Source organism: Rhinatrema bivittatum, chromosome 2 (genome assembly GCF_901001135.1).
Source record: "Rhinatrema bivittatum chromosome 2, aRhiBiv1.1, whole genome shotgun sequence".
In the NCBI taxonomy this organism is placed as follows: Eukaryota; Metazoa; Chordata; class Amphibia; order Gymnophiona; family Rhinatrematidae; genus Rhinatrema; species Rhinatrema bivittatum.
In genome coordinates this window covers 35647569-35674703 of record NC_042616.1, presented here as the reverse complement: position 1 = coordinate 35674703, position 27135 = coordinate 35647569, and the positions used below count along the sequence as shown (strand labels likewise).

General features: G+C 43.9%; 1 protein-coding gene across 1 annotated transcript; it reads right to left on the bottom strand.

Moving 5' to 3' along the window:
• Positions 1-261: 261 nt before the first annotated feature.
• LOC115083807 (zinc finger protein 271-like) lies at positions 262-25693 on the bottom strand. Its single transcript, XM_029587831.1, has 4 exons — positions 25478-25693; positions 16078-16204; positions 12227-12346; positions 262-3263 (listed from the first exon to the last, which is right to left on the bottom strand). The coding sequence occupies exons 1-4, from the start codon at positions 25499-25501 to the stop codon at positions 763-765; spliced, it is 2772 nt and encodes a 923-aa protein (XP_029443691.1). The 5' UTR covers positions 25502-25693; the 3' UTR covers positions 262-762.
• Positions 25694-27135: the final 1442 nt, after the last annotated feature.

The following is a 27135-nucleotide window of genomic DNA, read 5'->3' as shown; positions in this document are numbered from 1 at the left end:
CTTATCCCCATCCCATCAGGGACACCCCAATAGGTACCTTCCCCTCCTCCTTCGGCCTCTGGTGGTCCTTAGTTGTTTGGGTGTTTCATTTTTTTCTATTTTCCTCTCCTTCCCAGACTGTTTTGCACTGGTCTTTTGCACTTTTACTGTTGTGCTCTTTTCTCCCTTGGAGTTCTATCTATATTGCCTTCTTTTTCAGTTTCATCCTTCAATTGTTTAAAGATGTTATCACTTAAGGATTTCTGCGTTATGATCTGGTCAAATAAAGGTCTATGATTTTTATCCATTGCCTTTTGCAACCTTGCCTTTGATATCATTGTTCTTTCTTCCATTTTTTTTTTTTTTGGCGAGCTCTCTGTATAACCCACAGATGTAAAAATGGGATTTGTGGCATAGAAATAGCAGTGCATCATCTCCTTTCTGTCTTCAGGGTGCATTTGGTAGTAGATAATCCGCTTAATTTTTTCATTGACTTCCGTGGTTTATCAGCTGCTGCAGTGGGTCCATGAACAGCATCAACATGGCCTTCAGCAGCACCAGGGCTTTTATCTTCATCTGAAGATTCAGCACCGGTATTTCCCTAGTACTTAGACTAAGGGAGGGCACCCTTTTATCCTAGGTAAAGTGCAATCAGAATGAATTTTTCTTTGTTTGCTTCCTACCACGCTTCAATAGTAGTAATCGCCTAGCTGAGATTGAGTTTAGGTATTATGCAACAGGGTCACCACGTGAAAGTACTCAGCAAGACTTGGTGAAATACAATCACTCCATCTGATTCTCTTTTGTGTGAATCCTTTCATGCTTGTTCAGGTTTGATTTCACCCTGAAGCATTTATCACATTCAGTGCATGTAAATGGTCTCTCTCCTGTGTGGATCCTTTCATGGCTTTTCAGATACGATTTGCACCTGAAGCTTTTATCACACTCCATGCATGTAAATGGTTTCTCCCCTGTGTGGATCCTTTCATGCATTTTCAGTTTTGATTTACAACTGAATTGTTTATCACACTTCATACATGTGAACGGTTTCTCTCCTGTGTGGATCGTTTCATGCCTTTTCAGTATTGCTTTACACCTGAAGCTTTTATTACACTCAATGCATGTAAATGGTTTCTCTCCTGTGTGGCTCATTTCGTGTATTTTCAGGTTTGATTTACAACTGAAGCGTTTATTGCACTTAGTGCATGTGAATGGTTTCTCTCCAGTGTGGATCCTTTCATGACTTTTTAGTTCAGATTTCGAACTGAAGCTTTTATTACATTCAGTGCATTTGAATGGTTTCTCTCCTGTGTGGCTCATTTCGTGCCTTGTCAGCTCATATTTTGAACTAAAGCTTTTATCACACTTGGTGCAGTTAAATGGTTTCTCTCCTGTGTGGATCCTTTCATGCATTTTCAATTGGGATTTCCAACTGAAGCTTTTATCACAATTGGTACAGGTAAATGGTTTTTCTCCTGTGTGGATCCTTTCATGCATTTTCAGTATTGATTTACAACTGAAGCTCTTATCACACTCAGTGCATGTAAATGGTTTCTCTCCTGTATGGCTCATTTCGTGCTTTGTCAGTTCATGTTTCCAACTAAAGCTTTTATCACACTCAGCGTTTGTAAATGGTTTCTCTCCTGTGTGGATCCTTTCATGGCTCTTCAGATATGATTTCCACCTGAAGCTTTTATCACATTCATTGCATGTAAATGGTTTTTCTCCTGTGTGGATCCTTTCATGGCTTTTCAGATACGATTTCCACCTGAAACTTTTATTACATTCCGAGCATGTAAATGGTTTCTCTCCTGTGTGGCTCATTTCATGTCTTCTCAGATTACCTTTCAAACTAAAGCTTTTATTACACTCAGTGCACGCAAATGGTTTCTCTCCTGTATGGATCCTTTCATGATATTTTAGTTTTGATTTAAAACTGAAGCTTTTATCACACTCAGTGCAAGTAAATGTTTTTTCTCCTCTACGGTTCATTTCATGCCTTTTCCGTTCAGGTTTTGAACTTAAGCTATTATCACATTTTGTGCATTTAAATAGTTTCTGTCCTGTATGAGTTTTTTCATGCATTTTCATTTGGGATTTCCAACTGAAGCTTTTATCACACACAGTGCACGTAAATGGTTTTTCTCCTGTGTGGATCCTTTCGTGCATTTTCAGACAGGGTTTTGAACTGAAGCTTTTCACACACACAATGCATATAAATGGTTTCTCTCCTGTGTGGGTCCTTTTATGTCTTTTCAGTTCTGATTTACAACTGAAGCTTTTACTACACTCAGTGCAAGTAAATGGTTTCTCTCCTGTGTGGCTTCTTTCATGTATTTTCAGTACGAATTTCCAACTGAAGCTTTTATCACACTTGGTGCAATTAAATGGTTTCTCTCCTGTGTGGATCCTTTTGTGCATTTTCAGTTCAAATTTCCAACTGAAGCTTTTATCACACTGGGTACAGTTAAACGGTTTCTCCCCTGTGTGGATCCTTTCATGCCTTTGCATTTGGGATTTCCAACTAAAGCTTTTATCACACTGAGTGCAAGTAAATGGTTTCTCTCCTGTGTGGATCCTTTCATGTATTTTCAGTATTGATTTACTACTGAAGCTTTTATCACACTCAGTGCATGAAAATCGTTTCTGAGCCATATGCATCCTTTCATGCTTTTTCATTTCAGATTTACACCTAAAGCTTTTATCACAGGCAGTGCATTTAAATGCTTTCTCTCCTATGTGGAGCCTTTCATGCCTTTTCAGATGAGATTTCAGACCAAAGATTTTATCACACACAGTGCATGCAAATGATTTGCTTCCCATGCACCTTTTCATTTTTGATTGCCAGCTGAAGTTGTTATCATAGTCTGTACATGTAAATTGCTTTTTTCCTGCATGTATCTTCTGGTGCATTTTCATTTGTGAATGATAAATAAAACTTTTATTACAATCACTACATGGAAATGTTTTATCACGTGTATGAATCTTCTGGTGAACTTTTGATATTAGTTTACCTACACTTTCACTGCATGACAAGGGTCTCATCCCAGTCTGTTCTCTCAGATGTATACTTTGCTCACAAGGAGTCACATTCTCAGTGGAGTCTCTTGCCAGGTTTCTCAGCCTTTCCTCTGACTTGCACTCATTCCAGTACTTTTCCCCCCAGTCACAACATGGGCAGGTGTTCCCTCCCTCTTCCCCTGATACAGTTTTAGTCACTTCCAGCTGTTTAGTGGGGTCCTCAGGATGCGTCCCCTCATGTCTGCTCTTGGACTCATCGATCTCTGGATAAGAAAATAAAGGACAGACATTACTTGATGTGACAGAGACTCACGGTGCAAAGGTCAGCACTAACACACCTCCGAGAGAACAGGGGTGTAAGGCAGCTGCATCATCTCCTTTCTGCAGCTTTCTGGGATGAACTACAGCACCTCGCCAGGACTCAGAGGAGGATGAAGAGGACTGAACATCTCAGCACAGTCAGGTGTATAAACTCAGTTCAAAACATTAATGGAGGTCTTCTTGCACAGATACCGTTAATCTTGCAAATGCAATCAGTACTTCACTATAATCATAGATCTCACCTAAAAGCCCTTACACTTCTTAATTTTAAATTATTTTCGTGGTAATTGTTGTCATATTTGCAATTAAAAGCACTTATCATAGCTGAGACATCTTGCTGTCTCCTTCAATGACGCAGTCCCTAAGCAATATTCAACTTTCCACTATCAGAACCTGATACGGACCCCCAAAGCAGAATCATTTTCGAAATGTGGATCCACATCATGTTCTGATAGTGGTGTGTCGAATAGCACTTGAGGAATGCTTCATTGAAGGAGAAAGCAAAAAATCATGGCTCTGATAAGTAATTTTAATTGTAAATATAAACAAACATTCCAGAAAAAGTAATTTAAAATTAAGACGCTCCTTAAGAACAGGAGTGATGCTCTTTGTATGAAACTGACGCCAGAGGAGCCTCTGGAAGGCCAATGGAAGAGGACATTTAAAGGGTTTTTTTTATTTCAATTTTAAGCAATGCTGTGACATTAATCACTAGAAACTGAGAGCCCTATTTACTAAGCATTTTTCATGAGGACACAAAGTGGGAGAAAACCTTTAATAAATAGACCAATTAGACTGTAAGCCCCCTGAAGACTGGGAAATACCAACAGTTCCTGAATGTAACACCTTGATCTACCAATGAAAATAAATCTAAATCTAAAAAAACATAAAGAGATATTGTAGCATGATTTCTATGTCTCTATAAGAATATAAGACAAGCCATACTGGGTCAGACCAAGGGTCTATCAAGTCCAGCATCCTGTTTCCAACACTGGCCAGTCCAAGTACCTGGCAGGTACCCCAATGTTAAATAGATCCTAAGCTACTAATCCTTAGCAGCAGTTTATGGATTACTCCTCTAGGAACTTATCCAAACCTTTTTTAAACCAAGCTACACTAACTGCCATAACCACATCCTCCGGCAATGAATTCCAGAGCTTAATTAAGCACTGAGTGAAAAAGAATTTTCTCCGATTTGTTTAAATGAGCTACTTACTAACTTCATGGAGTGCCCCCTAGTGTTTTTATTGTCTGAGAGAGTAAATAACAGATTTACATTTACCTGTTCAAGACCTTTCATGATTTTGTAGACTCCTATCTTATCCCCCCTCAGCCGTCTCTTCTCCAAGCTGAACAGCCCTAACTTCTTTAGTCTTTCCTCATAGGGGAGCTGTTCCATCCACTTTATCATTTTGGTTGCCCTTCTCTGTACCTTCTCCATCGCAACTATATCTTTTTTAAGAGCAAAACTGCACACAGTATTCAAGGTACATTCTCACCATGGAGCGATACAGAGGCGTTATGACATCCTCCATTTTATTCACCTTTCCCTTCCTAATAATTCCTAATATTGTTTGCTTTTTGACTGCTGCAGCACACTGAGCCGACGATTTCAATATATTATCCACTATGACACTTAGATCTTTTTCCTGCATGGTAACTCTGAATATGGAACCTAAAGTCGTGTAACTACAGGAAAGGTTATTTCACATTAAATTTCATCTACCATTTGGACACCCAATCTTCCAGTCTCACAAGGTCCTCCTACAGTTTATCACTATCTGCTTGAGATTTAACTACTCTGCATAATTTTGTGTCATCCGCAAATTTGATTACCTCACTCGTCATATCCTTTTCCAGATAATTTATAAATATATTAAAAAGCACCGGTCCAAGCAGAGATCCCTGAGGTACTCCATTGTTTTACCTTTTTCTACTGTGAAAACTTACCATTTAATCCTACTCTGTTTCCTGTCTTTTAATCAGTTTGTAATCCACTAAAGGTCATCACCTCCTATCCCATGACTTTTTAGTTTCCTTAGAAGCCTCTCATGAGGGACTTTGTGAACACCTTCTGAAAATCCAAATACACATCTACCGGTTCACCTTTGTCCACAGGTTTATTCACCCTTTCAAAAAAATGTAGAATTGTGAGGCAAGACTTCTCTTGGGTAAATCCATGCTGGCTGTGTCCCATTAAACCATTGCTATCTAAATGTTCTGTAATTTTATTCTTTATAATACGGTTTTTCCCAGCACTGAAGTCAGGCTCACTGGTCTATAGTTTCCCAGATCGCCCCTGGAGTTCTTTTTAAACATTGGGATTACATTGGCCACCTCCCAGTCTTCAGATACAATGGAGATTTTAATGATAGGTTACAAATTAATTGTAATAGGTATGAAATTTAATTATTGAGTTAATTCAGAACCCTCAGGTGTATACCATCTGGACCAGGTGATTTACTACTCTTCAGTTTGTCAATATGACCTCCCACATCTTCCAGGCTCACCATGATTTGGTTCGGTTTTATCTGAATCGTCACCCTTGAAAACTGTTTCCGAAACAGGTATCTCCCCAACATCCTCTTCAGTAAACACCGAAGCAAATAATTTGTTTAGTCTTTCTGCAATGGCCTTATCTTCCTTAAGTGCCCCTTTAACCCCTCTAACATCTAATGGTAAAATTGACTCCCTCGCAGGCTTTCTGCTTCGGATATATTTTTAAAAGGTTTTATTATGAGTTTTTGCCTCTACAGCCAACTTCTTTTCAAATTCTCTCTTAGCCTGTCTTATCAATGTCTTACTTTTAACTTGCCAATGCTTATGCTTTATTTTATTTTCTTTTGATGGATCCTTCTTCCAATTTTTGAATGAAGATCTTTTGGCTAAAATAGCTTCTTTCACCTCACTCTAACCATGCCAGCAATTGTATGGCTTCCTTCCACCTTTCTTAATGCATGGAATACATCTGGACTGCGCAAAGATGGTATTTTTTAACAATGTCCCTTGAGGGCCTGGTGCTCCAGATGGTGGCCGGCTTGGCAGACCTGAGGCGTGGCCAGCAGGAAATGATCGAGATGCTGAAAGCCACGGGCAGCAGCTCAAACCCTGGTGGCCGTGGCCCGGGCTCCGCCAAGCCAGCCACCATCAACCCCCGCCCGTGACGATGATCCTCCTCGGCCCCCATGGACCTTATCCCTGCCCTCTCTCTCTTGTTAATGTTTTTTAAATTTGTTAAAACATGTTTGTGGTTGTCCTGTGTACAAAGGAGACGAGGGAGAGGAATGCGATATTGGGTGAGGGAAGGTGATGTTACTGATGCCAATGGTGGTGGTGGGGATAAGGGAGGGAAGAGGATGATGATACCTGGGGAGAGGCTTGACAATAATGCTGGGGGAAGAGGGGAGGGAGATGGCAATGATGCCAAGGGGCAGGGTGAGCGAAAAGAAGATTGAGGATGGGGAAGTGGGTGTTGTGCCATATGCAAGCAGAAGTTTAAAAAAAAAAAAGAATAGACAGCTAGCAAACAAGACCACTGATCAGATATGGCTTAGATGTGCACGGTGGAAAAATCACTTTTTATGTTGGTTGCTAAATTTTCTAGACTAGGTTTTTTTTTGGTTTTGTTTTTTTTTTATTGAGGGTGGTTTTGTAGGATGTTTTCCCAACATTTATAATAGTGTAGCTTTTAAAAGGTCATAACGACAAAATAATGGCCCCAAAAAAATAAAAACGGAGCCCCAGACGGGCTCCCGTACTCCCCGCCCGTTCCTTCCAACCTAGGGAAAGGTTCAGGGCAGGGATGCCCCACGGCACCCAATTAACCATGACAGCGGTTATGCACCAGTGAGGCTTCTAGCTAGGCCTCAGCCTGCGCAAGGCAGACATCTTGCCCTTTGTCTAAACCTAAGCCCATAAACAGGAAACGTGATTCACTACTTACACAGAACCTTTTGTTAGAATACTTTTAATGGGCAAAAACTCATGGATATTTCAGAGAACGCAAAGCACTGGCTACATCCTGGACGGCGCTGATCAGATTGCCCATCAAGCCGGCCAGCTTTGTTCTCCTTGCGCATTTCCTGGAGTTCAGAGCGGACTAAATTGTTGTGCCGCTCCTGTCATGACAGCATATCGGACGTGAAGGGTCCCACTCAGCCCATCGATGCGGAACAAAAGCCTCTTCCAGGTCTCGGGCCGCTGCTGCCTCAGCTCCCGGAGTTTCAGGTCTAACCTCCGTCATGTTGAGTGTGACAGGGGCCTCAGGCTTGTTCTCCTGGACTAGATGGCTGGAGGGGACACCTCGGGTGACAAAGGAAAGACGAATTCCGGTGTGGGAAGGGCTTGTGACTCTCTCCCTCCACGACATCTGCCACCTTTATTGTCAACTCCTCGATCTGCGTAGAAAGATGGAGAAACACAAATTGAAGTTCTTGACAACCGTCGCCCGCCCAAGAGCCCGAAAGAAAGACATCAAAATGCAAACGGGGAGGCACTTTCAAAATTCATACCTTCACGTGCTCCTGTGTCGACCCCGGGCAGTACGGCCACACCCGCCACGATCTCTGGGCGCACAGCGCTCGGGACTAGCTCTTCAGCGGGGAACAAAACTATATCACGTGGTGGCACCCCTCCCTCCACCAGTCCTGCAAGCTGACGCCTCGATTTTGGCGGCCCTTCTAGTGTCGCGCCACCGGGGCTGGATTGGTTCGCCCTCCCTGGGCGTTACAGACTGGGAGCTGACCTCCAGCGCGATCCGCTCCCAAATCCAGCTCTTCACGGAGGCAGAAGCCTTTCATCCGAAGAGAACTTTGTAGTTCTCCCACACGGCCCGGCACAGCAGGTCCTGCTCTCCGTCCGTAAAGCGGGCATCACGTGTTCGTTTCCTGGGCGCGTGAAGCGACCACTAGGGCCTGCCTGATCTTCCAGATCTCCGGCCTCTCTGGCCACCTGATCAGAGGTTCCTTTTCCAGCCATGACAATCTGTCTCTGCTCATTGGGACTGTGAATGCAAATAAAAACATTGCAACCGTCAGTTATTAATAAACACTACGTTCCAATTCAAGATAACATGTCGGCATATCAACTGTCCACTAATAAGTAACGGAAGAAGAAAGAAGCAGGGCACATGGCTAGCATGAACAGATGCCAAAAAATGCAGTTAATGAAAGGAGAGAGAAGCAGGCCGCGTGGCTAATATTAACAGATACCAATACATGCAGTTAACGGAAGGAGCAGGACTTGGGCAACCGAATCCAGGCCCGTAACAGACGGGCACGTCCTGGAAAGGAACAGGACTTGTGGGTCAGTTACAGGCCTGGGACTCGGTCACCCAAGTCCTGAACGCCCAGGAAAGGAGAAGGGCGGGCGAGTGCAAATCCTGGACATCCCGCTCCTCTCCTGGACGTCCATGATTTGGGCGTCCAAGCTGTTCACACGGTAAAAAAGAAAAAAAGAAATACCTCTTAACTTTTCCAAAACGAAGCAATGCCGATCTTGCTCTTGCTGCGATATGGAATACGAATGCCAGGCACCGGCTCACACCAGTCTGTGCAGAACACGGATCCAATCTGAACGCAAAAGGACAGCTGGACTCCCAGCAGCCATTTACATACTTCCCGGGCAGGAATACGACGCGCGGCATGTCGTCACGCGAGGGACCAAGGATACGTTTGAAAAGGAGTAAACTGCAAATAAACTCCCATATTCCATCTGACGGACGTATGCCCTTTTGACAGACCTTCGGCGCGTCCACATGCCACACGTGTGATGCTACATGGATGTCCGACGCAATAAGATGGGACGCGCCATGGATGCTCTTTTTTTGACCGCATTTGACATTTGTGTTTCATCTGGATCCTCGATCGCGCACCCGGGAGAGGTGGCTGCGCGCACGGCGACACAGCGGGAGGCCCAGAACGGACGCACATTTGTAGCGCGTCCTCGTGGCAGCGGCCTGATAATGTACCGATTCCTTACGAGCTGCCAGGCTTGCTGGCGGACACAGCGGGCGTGGTCAGGGAGCCTGATTGGGAGGCATTCCCTGCTGAAAGGGCTTCTCAGTGCTGCCCTGCAGCTGGAGAGAACTATCAGGCCAATGAAATAGCGGCGCTGAGGTCGGCGTGCCGCCGAAGGCACGGTGGGACGCTCGAGACTTACGCCGGGATTAGCACGTCCAAAACGCCCACCCAAACCAGCGCGTAGCTAATAGCGCTCATCACACGCAAGTGCACGCTGACGAGGCTATTTAGCTGGCGCGCCCGATGTAAAAGGTTACCGCGCGCACCGGTCGCACACGTTTTTACGCTCAAAAATTAACAGCAGCCTGGAAAAGTTGGTTAATCCAGTGCCAAAAGGGGACTATCTTCATACACTCCCCACCACGTGAGAAAGAAGGATCCTGTGGCGCCGCGCTCCCTCCAACTCGTGGGTGAGATCGCAGGGAACATCCTGTGTAGTTTTCCCAGGGTCTAGGTACCATTTGGAAAGCATTTTATAGCTATTGTCTTGTAGTCGGCGCCGATATGGAACATTTACTGGCTCTCTGAACTTAGCAGGGATAGTTTCCCCCAGATCTGCTTCCCACTTGGCAATACGATTAAGAGTGGAAGTTGCGGCTGTATTCAGCAGACCCTATATTTGGAGACCCCCTTTGGTTAGGGTATCGGCTACAAGGCACATAATTCTCAAAAAGGGGTTAACCAACTTTTCCAGGTCTCTTTGTCAGTGGCTCCTCTATCTGCTTTATTAAACGCCCCCGTGGAAGGGTTGGAGAAATATCAGCAAACGTTATGCACGTATATAAATGACAGCATCGGGAACAGCTATGGCCCAGCACTGGAAATCCACAGGGTGTGCCGGCCCCTGCATGAGGTGGAGACCACACTGCAGATTCGCCACCGCTTCAGACTTCCTGACGGCGGCGAAATATGACAGACCGGGTACGGCAACCACTCAGCACTTGACTCACAGAGGAATGAGAACTACAACTTAACTTCCGTTTTCAATGTGTTTTGTCCATAACTTCCCAGGAAAGTGGGAATGATCAGGCCCCTCACGATACCAGAGGAGGGAGAAAAGATTAAGTCGGATACTCAGGATGCAATAATGTGCATTGACCTATTCATATTGATGAGTAAAGTTCTCTGTGAACCGATATGATGTACCCACGAATACCGGTATATAGAAATTGTAAAATAAAATAAATAAATAGCAACTTTATGACCACGAACAATCGTGTCAACGTGCGATATCACTGGACTGCGAAGATAGATTCTGGAGAAAGTACCTTGGGATGGAGACTGGGGGAGGGGGATTAAACATTGCAGAATGTTGTTTGTGATGAATAAGAGTTGATACCTTCGAAGCTGTTTCATTAACTGTTTATTTTCCATTCCTGTATCGTGCATAACAATTTGGATATTGTACTGCAAATGAAAACTTTAATAAACTTTAAATAAAAAAATGAACAGCAGCCCCAGAGCTGGCATTAAGTTTTGAAGCGCCGCAAGTCATGCACGGAAAAGCAGACAATACTGCTTGTTTGTGCTCTTCTGTGGTCCCCCCGACTCAGCATTGTCACGATACTAAGCAGAAGGACTCACAGAAGCAGCAACCAAAAGTCTTTCAAGCAGTCATGCCAGGAAAAGAGACAGTCAATTTAAGAGCGTCCATTTTCCTAACCCGTGGCAGAGCCTCTACTCATCCCCTCCAGAGAGCCACTGCCTGCTGATAGCGGGCCCAGCTTCTACTTACGTCTCCTGCTCCATCAGCTGTGGAAGAGGGAAAGGGAGGCGCCTGGGTGGAGAGAGAAAGAGAGTCTTGCAAGCCCTCTCCAGTCTGTTCTCTTTTTTTCTGGTAGGGACTGGCAGGCTCCTGAGCATGTGGGAACCTCTCGACAGAGATTCTGCAGACCCCAAAGGATACTGTGACCACCACCCTGCTTTATAGGCTGCAGAGACTCCTAAGGGTGCTGGGCCAAGCAGCAATATATGGAGGTTCCCCAGGCCCCTAAAGGTACCGGGAGCGACTTCCAGGAGCTCAACCAGGGTAGGACCTGGAAGGCTGCTCTCCCGGGGAAAATTAACCCCTAGAGATTGTTGTCATGGGAGCCAAAGGGCTCCCAGGGCCAGAGCTGCACCCTGACCCTGGGAGCCTCGTTCTCTTCCTGTGTCTCCCGCTGCATGGAGACAGAGGCTTCTCCTATTGGACCAGAACCACATCCCCATTATGGCCTAGAGTGAGGTCATGGAAGAGGAGCGACCTGTGTCTCTGTCCAGCTGTGGAGAAGGGAATAACTACAGTAATGGACCAATCTAGCAGCTGAAAAGGAAGTGTGATTTCAGCTCTGAGAGTCACGTAGCAGCTGTAAAATGCACAGACAAGTTTGGTAATGAACGCCCGTACACTGAGTGCGCGTTTCTGAACCCAGCTCCCAACGCCCCGTTTCTTCTCAGTTCATATTTATATGCAACACAGCAAGGACATGCGCACTCCCAAGCTTCATAAAATATATCACAGGAACGTACAAGCTAAATACACATGCATAAGCTATTCTTACATGCAAATCACTGCATAATTCTCTGAAAATTGCCTCCTTAAAATGGTATTATATACGGAAATTACTATTATAAAATTGTCCAGGGCTTGGGCATATAAAATTATAGATTTTGCACATAATTTAAAGCACATGAAAAACAGACAGATCATATTATGTAAATCACTCATTCTAGAGCTTTGGATATCTGAATAGGAATAAATGACACAGACACAACCAATGCCTGTCACAGACAGCCTAGCCTGTGAGTGATCACAGAGATCTGCAGAGGAGCTTGTGAAGGGGTCTCTGCGCTTCCACTCCTTATCTCAGCAGTTTGACCCCGCTCCCTCTTATTCCTGCACTCACCTGAGCAGCTGCTTTTCCCAGTGCCTCCTTCCTCTGATCCCGGCTCATCCCTGACGTACGGCTCTTCCCCTCGTTCAATGTGGGATATAATCTCAGGGGTGGTGGTCGGGGAGCCTGTTCCTGGGGTAAGAGCACTGCATTAGGTTTCTCACAGTCACTCAGCATAATATTATTAGAGAGTTTATGGAGAAGACCTGTGCTGAACTAAAATACGAAGAAGAGAAAGATGAATTTGACAGAAATTTTAAAATACCAAGTGGGCTGCACCAGTGTAAAAGAAAGGGGCATTTTCTATAAAAAAGACAAAGGCTCCAGGTACAGAGGTAGGAGAAGGGAAACTCAGAGGAATCAGGAGGAAATATTTCAAGACTAAGAGTCCTAAACTGCCAGAAAGCTGCTGCGCAACTATTACAATCTCCAAAAAAGAGGGAAAACCGTAATTCCGCCACATCCCCCTCAGAACATGTCTGAATACAATATCATGTACATACATGAACCAAGCGTGCCCTGACTGCAGATTACAGCCTTCCAGCCTCAAAGCAATCCTACTGGGGTCAGGATTCACTCTGCTCCCATCTGAAGGAGGGGACTGTGGAGCCTCAAAGGCTCAAACACCAACGTCATCTGAGGATGATCCTTATCCCAGTCTAATGAAAGGGATCACGGCCCACAGAGGGTCCAATCTCCTCCAGGGCTGATACAGGTCTGAGCCCTCTGCAGGTCAGGTTTACTACGGACTTTAAAGATAAAATCCATGACTCAGATCCTTCTCCCAAAGCCAGGAGTCTGTCTGTCTCTCCTTCCACCATCTGCAATACAAACTCATCTCTTCATTTCCTCTTCCTCACTACAATTACTAAGAAATACTTTCCCTTTCTATCCTGTTACTCTCCTCTCCCACCTCCCCTCCCTCATTTATCCTAATCCCCTCCTCTTCCTCACTACAATTACTAAGAAATACTTTCCCTTTCTATCCTGTTACACTCCTCTCCCACCTCCCCTCCCTCATTTATCCCCATCTACTCCTCCTCACTACAATTACTAAGAAATACTTTCCCTTTCTATCCTGTTACACTCCTCCCCCACCTCCCCTCCCTCATTTATCCCCATCCCCTCCTCTTCCTCACTACAATTACTAAGAAATACTTTCCCTTTCTATCCTGTTACACTCCTCTCCCACCTCCCCTCCCTCATTTATCCCCATCCCCTCCTCTTCCTCACTACAATTACTAAGAAATACTTTCCCTTTCTATCCTGTTACACTCCTCTCCCACCTCCCCTCTCTCATTTATCCCCTCCTCTTCCTCACTACAATTACTAAGAAATACTTTCCCTTTCTATCCTGTTACACTCCTCCCCCACCTCCCCTCCCTCATTTATCCCCATCCCTCTCCTCTTCCTCACTACAATTACTAAGAAATACTTTCCCTTTCTATCCTGTTACACTCCTCTCCCACCTCCCCTCCCTCATTTATCCCCATCCCCTCCTCTCCTCACTACAATTACTAAGAAATACTTTCCCTTTCTATCCTGTTACACTCCTCCCCCACCTCCCCTCCCTCATTTATCCCCATCCCTCCTCTTCCTCACTACAATTACTAAGAAATACTTTCCTTTCTATCCTGTTACACTCCTCCCCCACCTCCCCTCCCTCATTTATCCCCATCCTCTCCTCTTCCTCACTACAATTACTAAGAAATACTTTCCCTTTCTATCCTGTTACACTCCTCTCCCACCTCCCCTCCCTCATTTATCCCCATCCCCTCCTCACTACAATTACTAAGAAATACTTTCCCTTTCTATCCTGTTACACTCCTCCCCCACCTCCCCTCCCTCATTTATCCCCATCCCCTCCTCTTCCTCACTACAATTACTAAGAAATACTTTCCTTTCTATCCTGTTACACTCCTCCCCCACCTCCCCTCCCTCATTTATCCCCATCCCCTCCTCTTCCTCACTACAATTACTAAGAAATACTTTCCCTTTCTATCCTGTTACACTCCTCTCCCACCTCCTCTCCCTCATTTATCCCCATCCCCTCCTCTTCCTCACTACAATTACTAAGAAATACTTTCCCTTTCTATCCTGTTACACTCCTCCCCCACCGCCCCTCCCTCATTTATCCCCATCCCCTCCTCTTCCTCACTACAATTACTAAGAAATACTTTCCCTTTCTATCCTGTTACACTCCTCTCCCACCTCCTCTCCCTCATTTATCCCCATCCCCTCCCCCTCCTCACTACAATTACTAAGAAATACTTTCCCTTTCTATCCTGTTACACTCCTCTCCCACCTCCCCTCCCCCATTTATCCCCATCCCCTCCTCTTCCTCACTACAATTACTAAGAAATACTTTCCCTTTCTATCCTGTTACACTCCTCCCCCACCTCCCCTCCCCCATTTATCCCCATCCCCTCCTCTTCCTCACTACAATTACTAAGAAATACTTTCCCTTTCTATCCTGTTACACTCCTCTCCCACCTCCTCTCCCTCATTTATCCCCATCCCCCTCCTCACTACAATTACTAAGAAATACTTTCCCTTTCTATCCTGTTACACTCCTCTCCCACCTCCCCTCCCCCATTTATCCCCATCCCCTCCTCTTCCTCACTACAATTACTAAGAAATACTTTCCCTTTCTATCCTGTTACACTCCTCTCCCACCTCCTCTCCCTCATTTATCCCCATCCCCTCCTCTTCCTCACTACAATTACTAAGAAATACTTTCCCTTTCTATCCTGTTACACTCCTCTCCCACCTCCTCTCCCTCATTTATCCCCATCCCCCTCCTCACTACAATTACTAAGAAATACTTTCCCTTTCTATCCTGTTACACTCCTCCCCCACCTCCCCTCCCTCATTTATCCCCATTCCCTCCTCTTCCTCACTACAATTACTAAGAAATACTTTCCCTTTCTATCCTGTTACACTCCTCTCCCACCTCCCCTCCCTCATTTATCCCCATCCCCTCCTCTTCCTCACTACAATTACTAAGAAATACTTTCCCTTTCTATCCTGTTACACTCCTCCCCCACCTCCCCTCCCTCATTTATCCCCATCCCCTCCTCTTCCTCACTACAATTACTAAGAAATACTTTCCCTTTCTATCCTGTTACACTCCTCTCCCACCTCCCCTCCCTCATTTATCCCCATCCCCCTCCTCTTCCTCACTACAATTACTAAGAAATACTTTCCCTTTCTATCCTGTTACACTCCTCTCCCACCTCCCCTCCCTCATTTATCCCCATCCCCTCCTCTTCCTCACTACAATACTAAGAAATACTTTCCCTTTCTATCCTGTTACACTCCTCCCCCACCTCCCCTCCCTCATTTATCCCCATCCCCTCCTCTTCCTCACTACAATTACTAAGAAATGCTTTCCCTTTCTATCCTGTTACACTCCTCTCCCACCTCCTCTCCCTAATTTATCCCCATCCCCCTCCTCTTCCTCACTACAATTACTAAGAAATACTCTCCCTTTCTATCCTGTTACACTCCTCTCCCACCTCCCCTCCCTCATTTATCCCCATTCCCTCCTCTTCCTCATTACAATTACTAAGAAATACTTTCCCTTTCTATCCTGTTACACTCCTCTCCCACCTCCTCTCCCTCATTTATCCCCATCCCCTCCTCACTACAATTACTAAGCAATACTTTCCCTTTCTATCCTGTTACACTCCTCTCCCACCTCCCCTCTCTCATTTATCCCCCTCCTCTTCTTCAATACAATTATTAAGAAATACTTTCTATCCTGTTACAATCCTCTCCCTCATTTATTCTCATCCTCTCCTTTTCCTCACTACAATTACTAAGACATTTGTTTGATTTGTTTTAATAAATGTTCTCCTTACCCAATGACCTGAGCGTCTGATAATTCTCCTTCATCACCTCCTTGTAAAGCTCCTTGTGCCATTCTTCTAAACCCTCCCACTCCTCCTGGGAGAAATAGACAGCGATGTCCTCAAAGGTTACTGGGTCCTGAAACACAAACCAGAAACACTCAGCACCTTCTGCATCAGGAGACCTCCCAGTGCTGGGACTCAGCAGGGCAGGAGTAAGACTTTTTTGGGTGTAAATAATTCACAGTCATGAAACACACAGGTCCAGAGCAGGACTACAGCAACTGGAAACCAGTTATAAAGAGAAACTGGGACACCACATTTTAATCTGATCTCTCTCCTTACACTCAGGAGGGTCCTAAGGTGTCTTTTCCATGCCCCGGATCTGCCCGGGGTCCCATTAAAGTCAGGGCTGAGTCTGCGGTGTCCCAGGTTAGAAAGATGCAGCAGAGTTTGTATAGAGAGAGCAGGATTGTGGTGTTTAATCCCTGTCACTATGAAGTTCTCCCTTTTTCTTTTCTAACCACTAAATTAAAGTAAAGGATGTACAAAGCATAATCTGATAATGTGTGAGCAGAATCCCCAGCACCAGTTTCTTTAACCTTTATTAGATATGGATAAGAGTTGCATGATCAGATTGGGAGAGGAGACATTATGTTAAAAAAATCAACTATATATATATATATATATATATCTTGCCGTATAATATCAGATTCAGAACTCATTGATCTTGTTGCCCTAGTTTAGCAGCTCCCTGTTCTTATCTTTTTGCTTGGGAAGCTGTTCATTGGGCTTTCATCTCATTCTCTTGCCTGCTTATTACCACCTTGACAATAATAATAAAATGTATTTCTCCCATGCTAAGAAAGTTACTAATTCATATACATAAAATGTAAAATAAAACACCATCATTAACACAAACACCTCAATAAAATAAATATCAAGGTACACTAAAACTATCCTGAACAATCTACAGTGATCTCAAATATCTGTAATTAAATACATCTGGGTACAACAGAATGAGTCACAGTTGTTCTACGATCCTTGGAAATCTACAGAGATCTCAAATGCCTGGTTACATAAACGTGTTTTTAGTTGCTTGCAGGATACAAGCAGTGGTTCACAGCTGTCCTGGTAGAGCATGCCATGCAGTGGGCCCAGCTACAGAAAATGCTCGCACCCTGTCCTCCGTTAGATGTAGTAGTTTTATAGATGGAAATTCAAGTAGGCCCCGATTACCAGATCTTCAATTCCATGAAGGTCGATACATTTTAAGAGCTATGGTGATACATATCACCATAGTTGATTCAGGGCCTTACACGTAAGTCAAAATTATTTTCTGTATGTAATCTTTTTTATTGAATGTTTTCAAAACAAAGCAAGCAACATATGTCCATCAATAGCACACAAGAAGAGGAATAAGAAAGACATAGAGGAAACTCACAATCAAGGTCTAGAACAGTGATGGCAAATCTCTGACTCGCGTGTCAAAGGTGACTCACCACGAAATTTTGGGTGGCACACCAACACCTGACACAATTATAGGACCCCTGTAAGTCCCCCCAAATAATGTGTTAATTTTTTTTATATAATACATAGCACCAGATAGGATTGAATTTTTTTGAAAATAAATGAATATGTAAAGCATTGTGTCTGTTTTGTTCGGGAGAAGGGGTGACACACCAGCAGAGTCAAGTTAGGCATTTTTGACAGGCCGAGCCTAAACGTTTCGCCATCACTGGTCTAGAACTACACAGGGGGGATATAGTCCCAACCCTAAGATCAGGGCAAGACTGCAGGGTTTGTACAACCTCCATCTGCTGGAGACAAATACTGAAGGGATGCAGGTGGCACACCGGCTTAAGAGAGGGTGCCCTTCCAGTTTTTCTCTGTCTCCATCTGCTGGAAGGGAGGCCTAACCCACAGTCTGGACTGATCCGGGTACGTACAGGGAAAGGCCAGATACCAACGCGTCTTGATCTCCTTATTTACATATTGTAGTGTTGTGGTACAATGCACATGTTCTAAATTAATGGATAGGATATATTTGATCCCTTGCAACGACCCTAATGAGATAGGCGTAATGTGTTAAATCTACTTACAATGAGAAATGAATCGAGCTGTTATAGACTTTAATGTTGCAGACATTAGAACTAACGAGGTCCCCCCAGCACTCCCATCCGTGGTCTACACCAATTCAATGCAAAGCAACACGAATCTCTAAAGCCAATTAACCGGCACGGCAGACAAACCTTGCACCCGATCCAGTGACTTTTATTTCATTTTTCCGATCTGCGGATAGCGGGCTCACACAGGAAGCCCAAAATTTGCTGGGCCAAAAGTTGTTTTTTTCTTAGGCTCCCCCTCTCATTTCAATATAAAACCAATCCAGCAGAGACATTTTCCATGCTATCAACGACAGCCCCCGGAGCATCCGGCCATTTCGCCAATGTAAGGCGACACGCGGTGAGGTGGCCTTTCACCCGTAAAGATTTATCTGCCGACCTGACACTGGAATTCGGATCGGCCTAACCCGTTCAACAAAAGGCTGCTGACCAGAAAGGTACAGGAACTTTTAGAAGGGAAAAATATTGCTGCACGCTCTGCCGAAATTGCTGCATGACGGTTCATTCCCAAAGGCAGTGTAAGAGCGCGGCAGAATTCTGGCACATTTAGAACATTTATCTGACAACAATACGCAAACATTTATTTAATTGTTTATTAATGAAACCAGGAGTGAACTGGGGATTACCCGTCAACGGCATGCAATGGGATTTCTGCCCTGGCAATCCCAAGCGACTCCAACAACTCCTCATCGCTCCTGCAATTAAAGATTGCGTAACGCGTGGTGGCAAAACTTACTGGTGAGCACGAGGCACGGAAAGTAAACTCTTAAGGTTTCATAAGGACCCCCTTCTAATTCCAGTAAAGGGTTACTGGTGTTCCCCATTTACCATTCCTCTAGTACCTTTAATGAGCAGGCCGCAGAGTAATAATGATCAGAAAAACCCAACCCGCCCTTCAACTATCGTTGCCATTAGACCAGTGAATTTCAGCCTCGCCCGTTTGCAGCGAAAAAAAAGATTTGGAGCAAAGCCTTTGCAGAAGCCATATGTCCTTTTGTAATAAATTAAAAGGCCCCCTTTGCAGGACCTATAGCAGCTTAGGGATTAGGATCATCTTAATCAGGGCTATACGCCCTGATAACAAGAGGGGGGAAGGGGTCCAGCTAGTTCAGTTCTTCCTAAATTCCTGAATAATAGGAGAAATATTATAACGGCACCATAACTTTGTATTGCTGTGAACCTTTATTCCCAAACACGCTACCATAACCGTCGCCCAGGTTAGCGGGAAACTGAGCCGTGTTTTTTTTGTAGATGCCCAGCTCTATCTATGGTCTCTGATTTGGACAGATTCACTTTCAAAGCTGAAAAAACTGCCAAAACTCCGAATATTCTCCAACACCAATCGGAGAATCTTGGGAACGTGAGCAAAGTCATTAGCACGTCATCCGCAAATAACATTTTCAGCTCCTGATCCCCTACCTTAATGCCTGTGATTCTCATATCCTCTTTAAGGTTCAAGGGAAAGAATAAAATAGGTGAGAGGGGACCCCCCTGCCTGGTACCTCTTCCCAGACTACACATGGGAGAAGCTGGGCCGCTGATGCAGAGAAAAGCCTTGGGCTCTCTATAAAGAATTTGGATAGCTGATAAGATTTGGCCGTCAAACCCAAACTTGCCCAGTGCATCAAAACTCACCAACAATAGGGGTCATTTGCCTGAGAACGATTGCCTGTTTCCAAAGTTAACAAGACGACGGATATTGGGATCGGATTTCCTCCCAAAAACAAATCCGGTTTGCTCCAGAGAAGTTAAAAGGGGGATGACATGCTTAAGCCGATTTGTTATAATTTTGGCGGACGGTTTTACATCCACATGTAATCGAGATCTTGGTCTGTATGAACCAGGATCTGTTAAAACTGCTAAAACCATTATTGCTGCCGCTTTCATTGTATCTGGAATTCACCGTATGATTACACAATTCTTGTAAGGAAGGAGCTCCTGGGTCTTGTAGGAGTTTATAGAAGAGTCAAGTTAATCCATCAGGACCAGGCGCCTTGTGTAATTTTAACTCCTTCATAACCTGGTTTATTTCCGAAAATGGAGTATTTCGTTTGGTGAGTTGTGCCTCAGTGAATTGGGTTAAATGCACATTTGAAAGGCAGACCCTCTGGTTCTCTAAAACAGGAGTTTCTGCCCTATGAAGCTGTTACGTCGCAACGGTGCCGTCAGATTATTTTTAACCCCACTAATTTGGATTGTGGATTGGTTTTGATCAAGTTAGCTAACATACGCCCAGGTTTATTTCCATGTAAGAATACTTTGTGTTGAAAGGAAAACACTGATCCTTTTGCCTGCTGATGCAACAAATCGTTCAGGGTGCGCGGAGCATTTTTAAACCTTTTTCCCACTCTGAGTTAGGAGTACTCCATTGAGCTTTATAATACGTCATCCTCTCTTTGATTTCTAGAATCTGCGTATTCCTTTTTCTTACAGGCAGTAATTAATAATATCACCATGTAGCACAGCTTTGGCTGTTTGCCAAAGCAGCCCAGGGTTATCTTTTTTTTTTTTTTTTTTTTTAGCCCAGGGTTATCTTTATGTGCTTTGGTTGCCTCTTTGTAGGTAAGTTTCAAAATCCGGTTCTACCCTTAACCATTCCGGCATCCTCCACTTGAATAGGGAACCCGGCTCGAAGCTGCCATGCAAGGAGCAAAATACAGGGCAGTGATCAGCCCTGTCCACCTCATTAAATGTTTCTGAAATCAAGATGTAATCTATTCTAGATTTGGCAGGACGATCTCTTGAATAATGGGTGTAGTCCCGCTCTTCTGGACGGAGGTCCCGCCATATATCCATAACGGACAAACTATCACATAGAAATTGAACACCCTTCCCACTTCCCAGCTTAGAAACCAAAGACTTAGACCATTTATCAAGCAGGTGCTCTCTCACACACTTAAAATCACCTCCCAGCAAGGCTGGAGCTGATCCCAACTCAGAAAGGCAAGTAACCAACCTAGTAAAAAAAAAACCAAAAAAATCCCCTGTAATCATATTGGTTTGGGGCATAAATCGGGGCAATGACAATTCTCCCATATAAGCTGCCTCTAACCATGATAATTCTACGTTCAGTATCTGCCCAAGATTTTTCCCAATGTGAAAGACACCCTCTTATGGATTGAACTGGCTACTCTATTACGCTTGGAAGTATCTGAAGAGTAAAAAAATTGATTAAACCCACATTTTTTCACTTTGCTGTGGTCCCCATCTCTCACATGTGTTTCTTGTAAAAGAGTGATATCCCCCTCTGACCTTTGAAAGTGCATCGAAATCTTTTCCCTTTTAATGGATGAGCCCAAGCCAGCTACATTCCAAGACATATACCTAGCCCTGGCTCCCGTCACGAAATTGTGACAGCCAGCTCGCTTCAACTGCACAGTTCAGACAGCACCAGCCATGCGTCAGCAAATTCCACCCCTGCCAATGAATTGCCCAGGAGCAAATTAACAAACATCTGCAAATGCCACTAGTTAACACCTTTATCACCCTTTGTAAGGACATGTACAACTGTAATAATATTGCTATGGAAGGATATAGCCCCCTACCCCACCTATGTCCCACCACTTCCAATTCACCCCTTCTCACCCACTCATCCTGCCCTCCCCTCCCCTATACCCCTTTTAGTCCAGAGATCCAGAGCCACTTATGTTTGCGATCAGATACCATCCCCTTACCTTATCCCAATATAGTGATATCCTCTTGAGACACTAATACAAAACACACACATAATTAAGGCAAAAGAAGGTAATTTGCAGCTAATACAACTTCCACCTATATATATATATATATATATATATATATATATATATATTTCAGGCAGGTATAGTGAACTTGGAGTAGACTTTACCACGCTTTAGAAAACATCAACCAAGTCTAATTGTGATTGCCGGAACAAAAGAATTAGCAATGGCTGTCACCTTGAAGAAAAGCGATTGCAAGACCCGCCAACAGGGCCGCAGCTGTTGAATTCTGCTTATTCGGGCGCCATAACCCTTCGACGACAGCACAGATAGAATTTAACAATGACTGCAGAAATGGCATGGGAGAATGTCAGCAAGTCGGTGCTTCCACCTCACTTATGGAAGAGTCAAGGTAATGAACTTCCGACCAATGAGCGTATGCACAGCACAAAGAGCACAACGTGCTTTCAACTTCCGTGCGACCCCACCCCGGGAATCAACTGCATTCCAACTGTAGTTAAAGGCCCACAATTATGAAGAAAGAAGAACACAGTTCCAAAACGTTGGCCTCTTAGCCGCCCTTAGCCAGTTGAGGCTTGGGACATCGCAACAATGAACTTCTTAACCTCGGACATCTTATCAAAAGTATGCACGGCCATTGCGCTAGTCACATTGCCTAGCCGGAAGCTGCAACATGAACCTGACCTGTTTTGCTGCTAGCTGAGCGCACAGGGGACCAAACTCTCGCTGCTTTGTCGATACATTAAATGAGAAATCTTGGAAAATTATCGGGCTGTTGTTTTATTGTAGAGACTTCTCGGATCGCTTGTTTGTGGATGAAGCTAAGGATCCTTGCGATCACAATGCGAGGCCGCGCATCTATTGCTTTCTTCGCCCCAATCTATGCGCTTTTTCTATAACCAGACTGTCATGCAAATCTGGAAGGCCCAACGCATCAGCAATCCACTCTCGATTCCTCGATTGTTTTAGCAAGCCAATGAAACATCTATTTATTTATTTATTTAAGGATTTTGCTATACCAACATTCGTTAGATACACCACATCGGTTTACATTAGAAACATAACAATAGTAAGAATATGCTTTACAAAGAACACAGTGAAATTAAACAAAGGTCGTATATACAGGGGGGGAGCAGGGGGCGAACTATATAAATGACACATAGATGATAACAAAATTTCCAATTATTAGATGTTTGCAGAGTTTGGATGGGCTATATATGTGGCGGGAGTTGGGGTAGGGTGAGTAAAATAAATATAGATAATTACATCGGTAACTGGTGAGGAGGGGGCGGAGTTTAAAAGGGAGGGTTAAGTGTATGCTAGTGAGAAAAGCCAGGATTTTAGTTTTTGTTTGAATTTTTGTGGGCTTATTTCTTGTCAAAGGTCAGGGGATAGAGTATTCCATAGTGCGGGACCTGCGATGGAGAGGGTTCACACTTTGGTGGAGTTGTAGTGGGTAAGTCTGGGTGAGGGTGTGTTTAGGGTTGCTGAGTATTAGGAACGGGTTGGTCTATTGGTTTTGTGGAAGACTAAGGAGTCATTTAGCCATTTCATATTTTGGTTATGTAGGGTTTTGTGAACGATGTTGAGGATTTTGTATTGGATGCATTGTTGTATGGGAAGCCAGTGTAGTTGTTTGAGGGGTGGGGTGATGTGCTCGTTCCTTCTGGTATTGGTGAGAATACGTGCGACTGCGTTCTGGAGCACTTGGAGGGGGGCAATGTGGGCTTTGGGGAGGCCAAGTAGGAGAGAGTTGCAGTAGTCGACTTTTGAAAATATGGTTGCTTGGAGCACTGTTCTGAAGACACTGAAGTGGAGGAGAGGCTTTAGTTTTTTTCAGGGTTTGTAGCTTGAAGTAACAGTCTTTCATAGTAGTAGTGATGAATTTCTTAAGGCTGAGTTGGTCATCAATGATGACGCCGAGGTTTCTTACATGATGTGTGAATGGAATTGATGTGCCAAATGAAACATAAGTTGTACCAATGGATTGATGTGCCAAATGAAACATAAGTTGTACCAATGGATTGATGTGCCAATGAAACATAAGTTGTACCAATGGATTGATGTGCCAATGAAACATAAGTTGTTTCATTGCAACTGGCTCTCTAATTCATCAATCTTTTTTCTTGGTTGCTACTTTTTTATCAGTTTCTGTAGCTTCTTAGCTGCCTCCAGCAAATCATCCTCTGCCACCATTATGCGGCCTTCTAACATATCCAACCTCAGCCTGACATTGAGGGTTTTAGTTCAGCAATTTGCTCAGCAATAGCATCTAACTTGCCCAATATTGCTGCCATTACTGCCACTATGATTGCACCGATCGCATTGTCATTTATCAGACACTGCTGAGTTTTGTCTGATGTGGCGGCTATTTTCTCCTCATGAGCTTAGGCTTTTCTCTCTTCTTTTTTGCCAGGTTCACTGGCATACCAGAGGGAGATATTTGCATGGATCGATCAATATTCATTAGAGCAGCTCAATTTGATTCTTCCAGAGTTTGTGGAGGTGCCGATGCTGTCCTTATTAATTGATTTCAGGGAACGGCACCTGGAGCCCAGTAGAAAGCATCCACCCGAGTTCACCGCATCATGTGACTCCCTCAAAATTATTTTAAATTGTTTTCACCAGGAGACTGGAAGCCAGTGTAGTAATCTCAAAACTCATGGGATGTGATTATAAAGTCACAATTCTGCAGTCATAAGCACAACCATAATAGTATTCTCTAGCAGACCAATGTAGACTGAACTACAATAATTCAGCCTTTATAATATTAATTTATTTGATTTATATTCTGTTTTTTTCAGGCACTTCAAAATAGATTACATTCAGGTACTGTAAGTATTTTCCTCTCAGCAGAGGGCTCACAATTAATAATTGCAATATCATACAAAAATCTGAATGTAATAGATACTTTGACATTTCCTTGAAACATCACCCCTCTCCCCCTCTTCCTATAATCTGTGATGGCTTTTTCCACTGCTACTGTGGTTGCTCTTCCTCCCTGCTGCTGGCAGTCTCTTGCTCTGTGCAGAAACCCCTACGAGCCAGATTCCACCATCACTTGTGCAGCTGGTCCTTACTGCCAACAGTCTCTCCTGCCTGACTCTGCCAGCTACTTCTGACACAGTGATGTACAAAAAGCAAAGCCACAATGTTTTGGTTAAATTGGTGGGGGCACAGCAGTAGCTGGTAAAGCAGGATAGACTTACTGGGTAGCTGGAGAAGAAAATGTGAGGAATGCTATACTGCAGGATAGGAATACCAGCAGGCATGAAAAAGGAGAGGAAGGAAATGAATGAAGGGGAGTCTGAAGTGAGTTGAAGGAAGGGGAAAAAGGATAGATTTGGGGACTGGTCCATAAATATGTATTAACCAGCTAGATAAAGTGGTGGCAAAGCCAAAGTCTTTTCCTTGCAGAGAGCAACATGAAACAGCCTTTCGTACTAGGTCTTGCAGGATCCATCTAGGCAACATGGACTAGCCCCTGTTGGAAAGAGTATGCTGGGCTCGATGAACGCAGTCTGGCATTTCTTATGTTATTGGTGTTTATAGAGAGAGGGCAGGAAGTTGGGGGCAATCTCCTACCTGAGCAGAAGCTCCTGCAGGCATTTTCCTCTCTGCTGCTTTCAGGATTATATATGAATTTGGGGCTCTTTCTTGGGCTGGAGAAGAGCTGAGTAAAGCTGAGAATCAGAGCTGTGGGAGGGAATCGCTCGTTTCCTGGGTCTGACTGGCAAAAGCTTCAAACTTAAGAGACCTCCACCCCCAACATACTGCCCGGTGCAGACTGATGACATCACCCAGAAGGCGGGAGCTTTACATCTAGGGCACAGGCTGATGACAACACAGATGAGAGGGCGTCATAGCTTTACTCTGAGGGCGCACAATGATGACATCCCTCCCCATTGTTGCCGATCTAGACGTTTTGTAGCTAAATCTGGTGACTTTTTGAACCAAATGGAGATTTTAAAACTGTGAATGAGACCAGGAGCTAATTTACCTACAAATCTAGCAACTTTCTCAGAGCTCTATAATTCCATCGGGGTCCCTACTTGCAGAGCATATCTGGAAGCAGAAAAGTGCAAGAGTGAGACCTCCTCTGGCAGGAAAGTACAATAGATTTGAGATCACATTTAGCTAGAGTTCCCTACTGGCTGGTTCTGCTCACTCTCACAGTCCCTTACTCCTCAGAACAGGCTCTACTGACTATGCCTCTCCACTAACCTCCACCCATACCCAAATCAGGGAGACTCTGATGAAGTCGGAGCTGAGCTCTCTCTGCAGGGAGGAGAAATAATAAATTACAGCCAAGAATGAATGAATGAATGAATAAATATTTATTTTTATTTAACAGTTTTATATACCAAAGTTCTAGCAACAAAGTTACTAATCAATTCGGTTTACATTGTAACAATAAAATTGACAGAATGTAGAATAATGTCTTACAGAGAACAGGGAAAATTTAACTTGGAAAAATAAAATAACTTAATGAGAACAATAAATAACTTCAACGGAGCAAGGAGAGTACAATTTAAATAACAAAATAATTTAGGAGAATCTATGTTCGGAATTGAATGAGTCGGGCCTGAGGTCGAATATTGAAAAGTTCAGAATAGTTATTGGGATTAGGAGAATGCTTGATTAAACAACCAAGTCTTGAGTCTCTTTTTAAAGGTGGGAGTCGATTGTTCCAATCTCAGGTCAGGAGGGAGAGAGTTCCAGAGTTTAGGTCCAGCGGTGGAAAGAGCTCTTTTACTAAGAGAAGTTGTGAGCGGATGGGCCTTAAGCGTGCCTCTCTGGGCTAGCCTCGTTGGACGGGAAGAGGTGTGAAGTTGTAAAGGGATGGTGAGTTCAATTGGAGAAGAGTTTTTGATGACTTTGTGGATTATTGTTATGGTTTTATAGAAGATTCTCTGATTGATGGGGAGCCAGTGAAGGTTCTTTAAGATGGGTGTAATATGTTCCCTTTTGTTGGATTTGGTTAGAATCCTCGCAGTGGCATTTTGTAATAATTGTAGAGGTTTCAAAGTGTTAGCGGGTAGACCAAGCAGTAAAGAGTTACAATAATCTATTTTCGAGAATATTATTGTTTGTAGAATATATCTGAAGTCATGGAAATATAATAGGGGTCTTAGTCTCTTTAATAATTGAAGTTTAAAGAAGCAATCCTTTATGATGTTATTGATGAAAGTTTTGTAGTTCAGCAGATTGTCCATGGTGACCCCAAGATTTCTGACCTGGGT

What these genes read in the sequence shown, in the direction of transcription:
- LOC115083807 (XM_029587831.1), bottom strand. Translation starts at nt 25,501, where the DNA reads ATGCCTGCAGGAGCTTCTGCTCAG. An exon ending in CTGCAGGAGCTTCTGCTCAG is followed by an intron (nt 16,205 to 25,477) that starts GTAGGAGATTGC and finishes TTTGTGTTTCAG; the next exon opens with GACCCAGTAACCTTTGAGGA. An exon ending in TGGGAAAAGCAGCTGCTCAG is followed by an intron (nt 3,264 to 12,226) that starts GTGAGTGCAGGA and finishes TTTCTTATCCAG; the next exon opens with AGATCGATGAGTCCAAGAGC.